The sequence below is a fragment of the Melanostigma gelatinosum genome (genome assembly GCF_949748355.1).
Source record: "Melanostigma gelatinosum genome assembly, chromosome: 16".
In the NCBI taxonomy this organism is placed as follows: domain Eukaryota; kingdom Metazoa; phylum Chordata; class Actinopteri; order Perciformes; family Zoarcidae; genus Melanostigma; species Melanostigma gelatinosum.
The window spans coordinates 11329007-11344839 of NC_136649.1; the positions used below are offsets into that span (position 1 = coordinate 11329007).

The 15833-nt window shown below is 43.8% G+C and overlaps 1 protein-coding gene across 2 annotated transcripts in view; it reads right to left on the minus strand.

Moving 5' to 3' along the window:
• Window positions 1-15833, minus strand: part of tnika (TRAF2 and NCK interacting kinase a) — a 56017-nt gene that overhangs the window by 39771 nt on the left and 413 nt on the right. For both annotated transcript variants that reach the window (XM_079287145.1, XM_079287144.1), the window contains exon 2: window positions 6136-6201. In XM_079287145.1, the coding sequence (XP_079143271.1) occupies window positions 6136-6201 (66 nt within the window). The remainder of the gene's footprint in view (window positions 1-6135; window positions 6202-15833) is intronic.

The window sequence follows — 15833 nt, forward strand, 5'->3', positions numbered from 1 at the left end:
CTTCCATATAGTACTACATTCTTTATTCATTTACATTATCACACTAACTGCAATTTATTGACTATTTACTGGCAATAAGTGGCCTCTGCCTTTCCTAGGAGAGGCTTGGAATGAGTAATGTACTACCCTTGTGCAGAAAGTACCACAGAGGTGTTGTTGCCAACGGTGAGACTCAGCTGACTGCTTTCTGGGAGGGGTGTTTATATATATATATATATATATATATATATATATATATATATATATATATATATATATATAGATATAGAAAGTAACAGTGACTGAACCCGGGCTCAGTCAAGAAGAAGTAAACTGCTGTGATCTACCGTGCTGTTTGCAAATAACTATGATCATCATTCAGATTCATGACCCCATTAACAAGAAGATCTTAGTCAAATATCACACACTTTAAAGATTATTGTACGTTTTATGTCGAGTCACTTCTCAAAGGAAAATAAATAGGGACCGCTGTGACCACATGACTTGTGAGCAAAGTTCATTTTTACTACCTTTCTTGCTCTATTAAAGTGTTTTAGAGAGGTGCTGATTCTGTTTTGCGTTATGGCGACAGGCGTTTCTATTATTTCGTCCATCCCATTGATATCAACGAGAAACTCCTGTCTGTATAATGCAATACAGTTCAACAGCACCACAAACTGCCTCCTTCAAACTGATCATGAAGTTGAATGAACACTCAGGAAGCTGTGCCTCAAGTTAAACCTGGAACTTAAACAGAACACATTGTCCTGGGATGATACAGGAAATAACAATATTCAGTAGATTCATGTAATGCCAACCTAAATTGTCAAGTTACCATTTTAGTGCGATCAGTGACTACTTTCAGAGAGACACACTCTGTGTATGCTCACTTGTTTGATCTTCTTTCCTGCTGAGAAACACTCGTTGGAGGAGTCAGGAACATCAAACAAAGACACATGACGTCATCTTCCATCCTTTTTTCGGAGTCTCTTGTGCCAGCCTTCTACACTTCAAGCTGCTTCTCTGAGGTGTGTGGAGAAGTGTATGTGTGTGTGTATTTGCAGGCACATGTGCTGTGGCGGGCATGCAAAGAGAAAAATCTCCCACAGTCCTTTGCAGCGTGACTTCCAGCAGATAAGGAAGATAAAAAAAAAAAATTTTTGAAGTTGTATCCACTTCTTAAGAGGGCAAAGGTGGGGGGGGGGGGATGATGAGGAAGAGGTGGGCCGAGGTGCAAAACAGGCAGGGACAATGCAGGTAAAAGCGATAAAGAGGGAGAGAAAGAAAAGATACAGGTGTAAGTGGTGAAGAAGATGAAGCACGATGAGCCGTAATCCTAATCTACATTCTGTCCCTTTGTTTACATCCCCGGATCGCTACGGTAGCAAGATTATCATGATATCAGGGAACGCATGAGGCCGCAACTGCACATGCCTCTGTTCTCATATGTGCTTATATTGTTCGCACACATTGGTTTATCCACAGACACGCCAATGCAGTAAAGGGAAAGCACACAGCTGCTCTTTGTACAGAGCTGTCACAGTGGGTGAGCATATAAAAGCCCATACGGCCCAGGTCCCCAACCGTCGCTTTGTGTGTGTGTGTGTGTGTATGTGTGTGTGTCTCACAGTGACTGGTGAAGATTTAAAGTGTGTGTTGAGCACTTTGACTGAGGAGGAGCAGAGTGGACGTGTTCCGTCATCAGAAAGAAAAAGATTGGCTGCCTCCTTTTTTCTCTGCTCTCTCCTGCTCCCTCGCTGCATGGCGACAGCAGAGTCATGGCGAGAAAGCATGTGAATGTGCAAACAGCACACCCACATTCACACACATTCTCACACACACACACACACACACACACACACACACACAAACCCACACAAACACAGGAAATGTTATGTTGCTGCGAAAGCCGAGGACACAAGTCGATGAGACGACGGCCTGAATGTGTCATGGTTCAAGCGTGTGTGTGTGTGTGTGTGTGTGTGTGTGTGTGTGTCGGTGATGCGTTTGTGTGCTTCTGATCAAGATATGATTAGTTGTCATCTCAACTTGCATCCTTGTGCCCATCACAGAGAAGAATGACTTCTCCCACGGGAATGACGAGGAGCTGCGATTAATCAATTAGCCAATCGATAAGCCTGTCAGTCAATAAGTCGTTACGTCAGTCAGTCACTGAGAGTTTTGGCCAATGGCTGGCGAGGGAAGGCCCCCGTAGCCGCCCCCTGCCGTGGCAGGCGCTTCCTCAATTCGGAGAACTGTAATTCCCATGAGCCCCATCAAATATTCACAAGCATCAGAAAGAAAGAGAGAAGGGGGAGGCAGAACAGAGACAGAAGCATGATCAAGAAAAAGAAGAAGAAAAAAAAAAAAAGAGCGTGATAAGGGAAGGAGAGAGGGCTGGAGAGATGAGAGAGGAAGAGAGACGTGGCAAAATTAAAGGAAGGAAATACCTATGAGGGCGATGGAGGGAGAGATGAGGAGACAGAGTGACAACAGTTGGAGAGAGGGAGAAAGGGAGCTAAGGCAAGAAACAGAGAGAGATGACGGAGAGGGAGAGAGGTGGAGAGAGAGAACGTGTTTAATTATTCAGCATTACCCGTGTTCTCTATTTATGGCCCTTTTAGAGCAGCCAGCAGAAGCTATATATACACATACTGTAGGGCACGGGCTGCTCCCTTAAGTACAGCTCACCAGGGAAGTTTCAGCCCCCAGAAAACAGGGGAAACCAGAAGAAAAACGTGATTACATATTGATAAGAGGAATGCGCTGAGGCCAGGGATGAAGTTGTGATGCGGATGATTAGGAGGAAAAACAAGGATACGGACTGGAACAAAAAAAGCAACTTCCTGGAAACAACTTTTCAAGGCATTTCATTCATTGAGATGAGCTGTTGGGTGTGCGTGAGAGGGGAGGAGAGAGAAGTGGACATAGAGGAGAGAGCACCGTGGAGCAGATCTGTATCATTTAACCATGGAGTAATGGAATTGTTGATAAACCTGTTATCTCTCACTCCCAGACGCACAGAACTGCAGCAATGTGGCACATTACCGGCCCCCCGACACCAACATAAAACACTGAACTGGCCATTGTGTCACATGCAAACGGATGCATGCATGAGTACACACAAACCTACATATCTCTGTAGCTTCATTACTCATTTTACAAGAGTAAAAACTACTGCGGCGGAATGCAGTGGATTGGTTTTAGGGTCATATTTTTCCTGCAGGAAATAAGGTATCTGATTTGAGAGATGGTAAAAAAAACAACCCATTACTGGTTACTTGTTTTGTGATGTTTTTATATCCTATTTTCAAATCCGCTGCTCAGGAAATGTATCTGTTTTTAGCTTTTACCTGAAGCGTTTTTCACTTCACCCAACAGGCTTTTTAAAGTTTTAATCGGCCTCGGTAGGCTAAATTTGTCAATCCACAGAAATTAATAATTTAGTTTCAATCAAATGAATGCAGTTAGGATGATCAAGTGATATGTACCATCAATCTGCACACATTTCTGCAAAAATGAAACCAGGAACAAAATAAAAGACGGCTTGGTTAGAGGAGTCGTGCGGAGATTTTCAATTTTCTAAACTATGGTGTGAAATAAAATATCAAGGCACTACTTTGTTAAATTGCAGTGTATGATCACAGATACATCAGAGCAAAGCTGGCCCCAGAGCAACTTGAGTCTATTTTTAGAATCAAAACGAGGAGTAAAATCATGTTACGCCAGACTCTGATCTTTACATCTGAGCAGGATTTCAAAGGCCACCAGAGTTCGCTCCGCAGCACACACACACAAGCATTCATTGATCCAGATGGGAATACTACAGTGAAAAGCTAGATACAGTAGTATGGTATTCCTAAGTGTTGTTTTTCTGATATGACAAGTGTCTCATAATGGTTCAGAGAGACGCGGAGCACTTCCAGTTCACTAATACACCGGTCTGAAGGTAAATTTATGCTCACAAGAAGACGATCCTTTTCAGGCGGCTTGCCTCAACCGCATGAGGAATTTAAAATAGATGGCATTTTTACTCAAGTGACGCTGCCCCTTATCTGTATGGATGAATCCAATCTGTTCCAATTTACATACGAGCCTCCTTCTGCAGCACTGAATGGGCAATATTTGAAACGAAGCACTGCAAAGCATTTTAGCATGTTTTCTGCCTTCACGTTGTACAGTATAAAGATTTACATGACTAACTGTTGTTTTTATGATTGATTAACTGGTGATAATTTCCTCCAATAAATGTGTGGCCTATAGAATGTCTGAAATTAGTTTCAAAAATAAGCTCAAGGGAATATCTTGGTGATGTGTTTGTTTTATCTGAACAACCTAGAAGCCAAATATATTTGGTTTCCCATAAGACAAAGAAATAAACAGCAAGTCCTCACAACCAAGGAATGTTTTATTGTTTTATTGAGATGTTGGAGCATTTTGCCTTCTGCTTTGTTTTCTGTCAATCATCTCAGCTCTACTATTTCCACCTTTGACATCTTTAATGAGCTTTGTAGGCCGAAAGGAACATTTTTAAATACATTGTTTCGCAGAAACAGGCAAAATATAATAACATTTTGGCAAAAAAAAAAGTTCTCAAAATCTATTGCACACATTCAAAACTTCATAGACAAGGAAATGACAGTGGACATGTCACTTTTGGACCCAAGCCAACAGCAGTAACAGAATCAACTTCAGCGTAGACTCAGCTGAGCTTTATACACCGTTCGACACCCAATCACAAACCAGTGTGGATCAGCTGCATCGGCTGCAGACCCAGCAGGCCGGTGCTGTTGCCACAGGCACTCTGTGGCTCGGTAATGTATAGGAACACACTGGCTGAATGTCAGCCAGTAAATGAGCCGTGCCTTTAACCAAGACAGCAGAGTCAGCAATACATGGATACACATAACTCTCCTGTTCTCCATTCCTTTTGTGTTTTCTCCTCCCCTCTGTCCCGACACACACACACACACACACGTGAGGATGAGTATTTCTAAAAGCATGGAAAAGCATCTGGGACCTCTGCCTGACCAATCAGCTGTGAGAAACAGCTCCTCTCCATCACCGCCTGACCTGGACTCTCTGCTCCATTGGGCACGCTCTCACACAAACAAAATACACGCACTCAAAGGGGCCTTTACATGTCCACACTTTCACGTATTTGAACAAACACATGTTTATTCCAGCTAGGGGTGATTGAACAAAGTGTCACATGACTGTGCCACATCCTGCCCGAGATGAAGCAGGAAAAGGAAGCGAGGACCAGAGAGCGACGGGAGGGAAGAGGAAGTTCAGACGGTCACATGGACCGAGAGATTATATTTATATGAGAGTGGGAAGCAGCTGAGTCCAGCTGACAGCAAAAACCTCAAACCAGTTGTCTCACAATGTCAGACCAGCTGAGCACAAGCAGTTCCTGTGTCCCAGTGAAACACTTCCCCCTGAAATTCCTAATCAAGACAGGAAGAATAATTAACCCTTCGCACAGGGATAGAAACACTTTTTTTTCTCATTATTCTTCCTGTCTTGATTAGGAATTTCAGGGGGAAGTGTTTCACTGTGACACAGGAACTGCTTGATGGATAGGACATGTGTTGAGAAAAGATCTTGCTGATATCACAAGAACAGCCTGACATTGGACACCAGAAGGGAAAAGAAAAAGAGGCCGACCAAGAAACACATGGAGAAGAACTGTGGAGAAGGAGATGCAGAGCCGAAACCACTCACGGGGCACCATCCAGCGACTCGCCCAGGACAGACAGGAGTGGAAGACTTTTGTTGCTGCCCTACATGCCAAGAGGCATAAAGGGAAATGATGATGACAGGGATAGAAAGTCATGCTAATACAGCAGGAAAGGAGAGAGTAGGTGAATGTAAAAGAGTAAGGGAAATTGTCCTAAAAGCACTTTAATGTGCCCTAGTTTCTGCATCTCCTCTCTGCATTTACGTCTCTTTCACATTCGCTCCATTTCTCTCGAGCTTGTGCTCTGCTTTCATCCCCTGGCTTCCACATTTCCTTCAGTCACAGTGCATGTTTCTATTCTTTATTCCATACAGGCAACTTGGAGAGAATGAACAAAAGCTGACAAGAAGGGGGAGCGTGCTATCACAAAGGCAGTATGTGTGTCTCAAAGTCAGTTTGCGTGTGTATCTTACCTTGTACACCTGCCCATAGGTGCCAGTTCCCACCAGCTCAACCAGCTCAAAGATGCCAGCAGGATCCTAGAAAGGAAACATAGTAGGATCATTGGGATGAATAAGAAGCATTTACTCAGATTTTTTCAATGCAACAAGGAAGTGTATGTTAAATGTCAGATTCAGACAGTAATCACGGGGATGACAAATCCTGATGCGTCTATTTTCGTAGCCGTTCTAGTGATGTAGCTCTTGTCGGTAGGTGGGTCAGTCCACCACTTTGGTCCAGACTGATTTATCTCAACAACAATTGGATTGCCACAACATTTTGATCAGACATTCATGGTACCCAGAGGATGAATCCCAATGGTCCTCTGACTTCCCCTGTAGTGCCAGCAGGAGGTTGATGTTTTAGGTTTATCGTTGAAATGTCTTGATAATTACTGGGAGGACTGTGTCGTCATCAGGTTTGTCTTTGGACATCTCCATCAGCCTCAGCTGTACATTAGGGTTTTGTGGTAATTAGCAAATGCTGGCATGCTAACACGCTACACTTTGACAGTGAACATTGTAAACATTACCGGCTAAACATCGGCATGTTGGCATTGTCATTATTAGCATGTTAGCATTTAGCCCAAAGTGCCACTGTGAAGTACGGGCTTACAAACCCACCAGCATGGCTGTACACCCTCTGTCCTGTCATACAGACTACTACAACATTGGTTGACTACTTTTTTTAACAATGGTGTGAGTTGGACATCAAACCCAAGCACTGATGCTCAACCAACTGAGCTCTCTGGGTGTTGATACATTGGTCTGAAATGGAGTGCAGGATTGTTTTAGGCTAGTGTCCAGAGGAGCTAATCATTTAAGACCAGTCGCTAGGTTGCCAACACAGAACGCGACGCATCTGACAAGGAGCAACTTGAACAGAGCAACTTGAACAGAGTATAAAACCCACCGACTCCCAACACACGCGCACACACACACACACACACCTCCCCCTTCCTCTGTGCTGCGTGTTGCTACGGCATTCCAACAATAGCTGGTATTCACCCTCTCCTTCCTTCTCTCTCTCTTTCTCGCTCTCTCTGCTCCACCAGCTTCTGTTCTCCAACCAGCCGCAGTCCATCTATGTCTCTCTCACTCTTTTTATCTACACATGCTTTCTTTCTCTCCTTCATTCCTGACCAGGACAAGTCCTTCTTTTCAACGCTCCTCTCGTTCCAGTAGAGTCCCAGAAAACACTGAGGCCCTTTTACCAGCTTCTGTTAAGGCTCTTTTCTTACCGTGCATCCCTCTTGCTATTGAAACGTTTTGCAAAGTTTTGTGAAGGCAAGATGCCACTTTTCATGTTGTGTTAACCGTCTTCAACTTTGTACCTCGTTCTTTCTGCCAGAGGGGCCTGTGGAGATGTCAGAGCTAATGTTGGGCCCTCATTTTCAATAATTCCATATTAGGAATGTCTATTATCACCAATCCTACACTGTAAATGATCTAATAACAAGTGGGGTTCGAACTCTATCGATGAATAAACTGCTTATAATGTGGGTTACCTTGCACTTACAGCCAATTATACTGGGTCAGCTAAAAATATACCAATATCCAAGGTCATTTCTGTAATATTTCATCCTTTTTTTTTTTTTTTTTCTGTTTTGAAAATGGCTCTTCGGTAGCATCTATAGGGACATGTATGAAAAATAAGACCTTCTACAGGGGGCAAAGCTAGACGCTTATTTTGTTGCTGAGTCACAGAAATAAACTGCAGTATCGTGTCGATCCGCTCTGGGCCTCATGCAAAATCTTGAGAACAGACAATATTACACCATACACACTTTTCACAGACAATTCCCCACTCAATAAAGCATCTTTTGATTTCCGTTTTGAAAAGCCACACATGCACTCTATTTCCATCCCTGTCTCTCGTTACTTTCTCTTTCTCACCGTCTGCAATTCTTTCATGTCATGTCTGTGAATTTTCAGCTAACTTTGCTGGCATTACACGCAGACCTACGCGTGCAGCCGCAACACACAGAGAAGGAAATAACAGGATTATGGACAACGAAGAAATGTGGCTGCATGCGTATAGTCTTTGTAAAAGTTTACTTTCTTCTGTTCTCCCTCCCTCTCTTCCCCCAGTTTCCCTCCCTCTCTCCGTCTGTCTCTATGTGTTTGTTTCTGCGGGTCTCAGCAGACCTGTCAACCTGTCAATGCTTTCTGAAGACAGGGTCTTGCTCTTTCCTTTTCCTGTTGTTTTTTCACCCTTATTTGTCTGTTGTGTGCAGAAGACACACTCTCTCACACACTCACACACACGCACAAAGTCATTCTCCTACACTCTGTCTCGAGTACATCCTCCTGCTGTCTCGCTCTATCGCACTCTCATAATCACACACACACACACACACCCTCACACTCTGTGCCAGAAGCGCACTCCTACACGAGGGCTAGTGTTCAAATGTTCTAACGAGTATGAGTGGGCTCAAAGGAAGAGTGTGTGTCTAACTAAACGCGTGTGTGAAAAGCCAGAGAGAGACTGCTAACCGCTTTTCCACAGTGCAGACAGCAGCATTCTGCAAGCACTGCAACTGTTTGCCTCGCTATCATGCCTCCAGCTTCTGCAGGTACATTTTTCCTCCCCTCACTTTCTTTTTCTCCCTCAAAGTGTCTGTGTGTGTGTGTGTGTGTGTGTGTGTGTGTGTGTGTGTGGCGGTTGTGTGAATTAACTCTCAGAGCAGCATTACAAAGTTCTGACAGCAACTCCCAAGAGACACCTAAGGATGCACTCTCTTTTCTTTTTTTTCACACAACAGAAACATTCACACTCATCCTTCTGCAAAGACTGGAAGACACATGATGATGGAAGCAATAGGCCTGCATGTGGCGCCTCACCTCCATGCTCAACATACAGAGTGAGTGCCAGAGAAACGGAGCGTTTTTGCTGCTCCAGTTCATACATGTCCTTAGGCTCGCTGATAAAAGAACATATAGCACGATATCATTCATATTTTATAGGCCACAATGAGCTCCCAGCTTGCGTCAGGCTTTGCCAGCGCTTCTGCATGTGCGTGCGTGTACACGTGTGCACGTCCGTGTGTCAGAGGTTCCCTGTGTGACTGAGCCATTTTGGCCCCTTCCCCTTATTTCCTTTTGTGTTCCTTGTTGAGCGCTTGCCAGCGTCACATGACTGCCACATGACCTCACTGGTGGCCAATGAATCACAGTGCGTGCGTGTCCAAAGCCCCTTTCATACATGCACACTGCATCCCTGAACTTATCTAGACATTACCCGGAGGAGCTGTGTGTGAGAACGCAAATGTCTGAATCACACGGACCGGACTTTGAATGGACTTTACCCTGCCAGCTCCTTGGTACAAAGTAGGGCTGAGTCATAAATAAAATCCAATTCGCAATGTGGCTTACTGGATCTTTAAAATCCAGGGGGTGCAACATTTGATAAAAGGAAAATGTGTGGCATAATACCATTTTAAATGAAATATTGTTGTGCCTACGCATCGTATTCTACTTACTTAGGAAAACATCCGTTGATGAGGTTATAAATGTGGATGTCACAGACATCTGAACATTTCCAGCACAGAAAGCGTCTGACACAGAGAATCTCCTGCTGTGCGCTACGTGTGTGGGAGAGAAACTCCAGACAATGTCCAGACCGTGTTGTCTGTCAGGAGTTTATATGAGAAAACAGCTAAAGTGCAGCTGCTGAATAATAGCAACACACATAGCTTCTAAAACAAGACAAAAGAGGAGGAAGAATGACGTTCGACCATTTGAGAAGTGACAACCGCAGACACACATCAGTTCTCCAAAATGTCAAGTTTTGAGAAGCGGTTAAACCTGATGACTTGGCAGTTTTTCTTACTTATCCACCAGTTGAAATTATTTCCGAGCAGACGTCTGAGGATATTCCAAACCTACAACAGGAGCATGACTTTTTTCAACTGCTATGACAGCGGCGAGATGTTTATCACGAGTGTTTTCAAGAAAGGCCACAGGTGGCCTGACCTCAATCACCACTTACTTACCTAGAAGTCAGGAGAAGAGAAAAGTTACCATGCTAGCATTCAGTGCAACATTAAAGCCTCACTTGTCACGGCTAATCTCTCATTTTTATTTCTTTACACACACCTGGTACAGCATCAGAAGAGACATTTTCTATGGACATCCCTGCACATCCACAGATAAACATTGTGTTGTGATCCTGATCATTTTGCCTCCTTAGCTCCTTTTTACTTATTCCTTCGGCCATTTCTTGTTGACATGCAATGGTTTTGTGCAAAATCAGGATGAAGTATAGGATGAATTTTGTGCACGAGGACATGGCGATGGATGAAACACTGGCTCCACTCTTTTCTTTGAACGGGGCATATCGGTCCATTAGAAATAATGGCTTTTAGAGTGCAGGGCTGCAGCTCTGCTGAAAGCCACTTTGCAACATGTGTGAGGACCTTTACTGACTGCATTCATTCTTTCATTCCTTAACCTAACCTTAATCCTCTCCACTGCATTCCTAACTTTAATTAACCCTTACTGAACCAAAAGCTTAAGCTAAAACTACAAACGCCTCTTATCAAAATCAGGTGTAACCACATGCAAAGGTGAAACTGGACACATAATGCATATCCTCACCACAGTGGACCACAACTGCTGAGAAGCTTTAAGTTAACATTTGTGGGTCAAGAATGTAATCAGAAGTGTGACTCATCTCCTGATCAACACATAGCACAATAGGGCTACAGGTAATCTGTTGATTCTGCTCATTGTGCATTGCTGCAGCCATAAAGCACTGAACTGTCCTCACAGTGGAGTTAAGTTATGACGATATCAACCAGACCCGAGTCAAACATTTCTGTTCATACCGTCGCTTTTATACTTCTGCACACTGCGATGCCAGACACACGGGATTGCTACAGAGTGTGTGTGATTTGTGCTAGAAAGACTTACAATTCAACCTGCACCAATCAAAAGTTTTATATCAACAATTGCTGACATTGCTACATGTAATGTGACGAGTGATGTGAAAGGGATTGCTCAGAGAGCATTTTAGCATCTTTCAGCTCATTTTGTTTTTGGTTTAATAATCCACAACCTCTCCATTTGGCTTCATTGCCACTGCAGTCTCGTCGACATGTTTTCCAGCATTTAGCCCATTTTCAGCAAAAAGATGTCAATGGTGCCGCTGTACACCCGGCACCATCCGTAAAACAGACACGGGTAGCGACTTGCTGGTGAACATAGTAGAACATTTAGCAGCTAACAAGTCAGCTATTTCCTTCAGACATTAGTGGACGGGAAAGCAGAGCTAGAAGAGAGTGAATCCCTCAGGTGGCTTGAAAACAAGACTCCAGATGAATGTTCATGCTGCTCTGTGTCTGCTCAATATGTATTATTCGGTAAGTCTTTGCTAACTAATGTCTTGATGCAGTAAATGCCCAACTACGTGAGACTCCAAAATGGGGAAAAAGTATATGTGAACACGAATAATTATTCTTTTAAAAAGGTGCATGGATCATGCAGGCCTCCTGTGTGTGTATAAAGTGCATGTTTCTGTGCACTGGGCAGCAGCCAGGTGAGTGCAGTTAGTGTCTATAGAAAGTGAATTACAGAGAAGTGAGGTGGATTGAATTAGAGACCCTAAGAGGATGATAGGAATCATGCTGGGGCCCGGGTCTGCGTCTTGTAAAACCACTTACACTTAACAACATGGCTCACCACCGCTTGCTTTTACAAGGAGATGCTGTAATTCCCAGTACGTCTCACCCAGACACGTACAGTACATTAACAGGAGTTAAGTCTTAATCACAGATTTACAGCCCGCTGAAGACGACACACGCCGCACGGTTTGTTCTGCGATGCTAATGAACCCATCCGCTGTCTTCGCCAACTTGTCATCTCACCCCCCCCCCCATCATTCATCTCTTCCTCTCCAGTTTTTTACCTCCTCTGTCATTTCAATCCATCTGTCCTGCCTTCCTGTCCTGCACCATGCGAGTCAGGCACAACGGAGGGATTCAGCTCCTGCCACGGACTTGTTTGCATGCACATGATTCCGTCGAGCACCTCAACTGAAGTGTACGTGTTCATACTTTGTGTGCTATCGCATTAGGGGAGAGGAAAGGGAAGACAGTGCGAGTTAGGGAGTGTGGTCTTGTGCAAACTCATGTTTTGATGCGTCTGTAAATGTCTTCCACCATGATGAAACTTCATGCATTAGAATTCAAAGTTATAATCGATACGGCTTTTGTTTATTTCTATTTTCTCATGTTTTGGTGTTGTCTTCGCTGTGTGGCGTTTTTGCTTTTACTTCCATGAAATCATTTGTAAACCAGACAGGGTGAATGTTACTCTGAAGTCCTTTTCCTTAACTTTCATCGACTTTATCTGCTCACAAGCTGTGCTTCCACAAAGTACAAACCACTGGTGGTTTTTTTTGCTGGAAACAAACTACATCGCTTCCTGTGTACAAGAGAATATTCCCGGGAAAACCTGTCCTCGACCTAAAGGAGACAGCAAATCTTTCCTGGATTTGGCATCGACTGAATAACGAAATAACCAGCTGGTGATAGCAGACATCATAAAGGACACCGACATAAAAATGTGATCGATTACTGATTCAATTTGGCATGTTCTTTACAGACTTTTGTGAATACAGAGCCAACTTGCATAAAAGAGCTTGTATAAGTGCAGCAGAGAATTAAAGACTTGATGCTTCATCAGTGACTTGGTAGACAGGGAGAGGAGGGGAGAGGAGGGGGGGGGAAATAGGTCAACTAGAAGCAGGCTGGCAGAGAGGAAAGGAGGGTGGGAGGGAGGGAGAGGGGCATTTCTCAGTGACAGACTGCTATACAGTATATAGACTATTCATGAATAAGCTCTGTGTAAGCCCCGGGCACTGCTGCGGCCCCGTTACTATGGCGTCCATGGTGAAGGGCCGAGGAATGTGGCCTTACTGGGCAACGGGGATGGAGAGGGAGGGAGGGAGGAGATCTGGAGCGGGGTCTTTGCTTTTGGACTACTTTAGTCACTGGTCACATCTCCACCTTTTAGCCAGAGCACAGCCTCAGTCGCCTTCTTCTCTCTCTCTCTCTCTCTCTCATTGTCCCTCTAAGTCTCTCTAAGCTTAATTTATCCTCACACGTCCCGTTTCTCTCTCTGAATCCATCGCTCCTGCTCTCTCCCTCTGCGTATTTTTCTCTGTCTTCCTCTGACCCGTGTCACTCTCCCTTCATCCTCAGCCGCTCTCTCTTTCATCTCATATCTCACACCCGAGTCCCTGCACAGCACATTTGTGTCTTGCCAACGCGTGTGCGCGCATGAGTGTTTATGCTTCCTGCTGGTTTACCATCTCTCGTCAGAGCCAGCTGACCTACTTCCTGTCTAGCCAGCCCAGTGGTAGACTGTACACTCATCTGAGACAGAGTGTGTGTGTGTGTGTGTGTGTGTGTGTGTGTGTGTGTGTGTGTGTGTGTGTGTGTGTGTGTGTGTGTGTGTGTGTGTGTGTGCGTGCGTGCATGTTGGCAAGGGGAGGGGTGTTTCACGACAAGTCCAAATACAGATATATGATGGAAAGATGGAAAAATGTGAAGGAAGGGAACAAGAGTGGAACGATACAGATGAGGAGACAGAGAGAGACGGCGGTAGAGATTGATGGAGAGACAACAACTTCCGTGGAAACCCAGATCACCGTTACGAGTTAAGATAATTCCGTGACAAGAACACGAGGATGCGTGTTTGTGAAGGAGAGAAAACAAAAGGGAGACTTCTCTGGAATATACATCGTACAATCGCCCAAAAAAATCAAGATTGAAGATTTGACTTGCCCAGGTTAGAAAAACAATCTCCTCTGTTCTTTTTTTGGAACAGAGTAGATTGTTTTCTCTTTACTGAAGCTGTGATGTTTACACTGAGGGGAATATTCAAACCGAAGACGGCGGTGCAATTTCATCAACTGGAAACATCCCCGTAGCCTGGCTGCCTAGTGACACGAGTGACCAGCAGGTCAAAAAGGGTTTTAGAGGTTAAAGAGTGTCTCCCTCTTTCAATAAATCATAATTCTAACAATCCATACGCTTCTTTGAGATGTCAACATTTGCCAAAGAAACTTTCAGGATCTTTTCTCTTTCCAGTTGCAAAAACATATCGAGAAAAGAAGTGTCGAATGATCACTGTTGATTAGAGTATCACACCACCTTCAAACACATGACCAATTTATGCACCAATGCCAAACACTTCCCTCTCTTCCTCATTCCTCTGCCTGTCTCATTCTCCCTCTCTTCTTCTTTCGTGTTCTCCTTTCCGTCCAGTCCTGCTCTCTGCACACTGGTACAAACATGCCGACGGTGCAGGTGTAAACCTCAGAAGTAGCATTTAGTGTCGACATTTTGTTAACCTTCCCTGTCAGATAGGAGGGGAGGTGCGTTCAGTCCGTCACTTCAGCAAGATGCTGGAAAAACAGGCGATGAAATTGAGCGAAAAAAGGGAAGAGCAGCATGCGGGGTAGGTAGAGCAGTTGTGACTTCAGCAGACATGAAGGCGCGAACAGGGAGAAAGAGACAGAATGAAGGGTATAAAAAAAGGACATGCGGGCGCAATAAAGCAGACATGGAAACAGGTGATTGCAAGCAGACAGACAGCTGCATTGTGTGTATGATGTGGTTTCCTTTTTTCAGAGCAGCAAACAGATCTTCCGCTGGAGTCCTTTTTCCTCATGTGCAGCATCACTTGCATGTGTGCAGCCTGGCAGACAACCCAGATATTCGGGAAAACACACTCAGAATAACACACACACACACACACACACACCATGCCCAGTGGAGCGAAAATCATGGGTGTCCGCGCATAAGCACAAGCGCAGGAGGCTGTCTGTGAGTGCACACACCAGATGAACAAAAGAACTGGCTATTGGCAGGACGCAAGGCTTCAGCTGTGACGGAGGGCAGGCTACACTGACTACAGGTAGGTTGGCACTCTGTAACACACAGGCAGAGCACATAGCTACAAAAAACAGCAAAACTCGTACACCATAAAGTACAGGGTGGGGGGGGGGGGGGGGGTCTGGATAAATCAGCAGTGTGTGGGAGAAATAGGTTACATTCCACTGCTGTATGAATCAAAGCTGATGGGCCTATAACAGCCTGACACAAACCCCCTCTATCCAGGTCAGCAGAATCCCAGCTACAACCTCAACTCAGCATCACACACACACACGCGCACACACACACACACACAAACCATCCACATTCCTGTTACTGAGTTGAATGAAGATGAGGCTTCAGATGCGCGAGGTAGCGGTCAAGTTACTTAATGTCTATGTATGTATATATATATATATAATATATATATAATATATATATAATATATATATTAATATATATATATATAATATATATATTAATATATATATATATATATATAAATATATATATATATATAAATAAATATATATATATATATAAATAAATATATATATATATATATATATATAAATATATATATATATAAATATATATATATCAATATATATATATATATAAATATATATATATAAATATATATATATAAATATATATATATATATATATATATATATATATATATATATATATATACACATACACATCCGCCTCTTGCAGCCTCCTCTGCCGGTTGCTATTCAGGGACCACCGTCAGGTGCAAGAGAAGGAGAAAGGCCCGCGCGCACG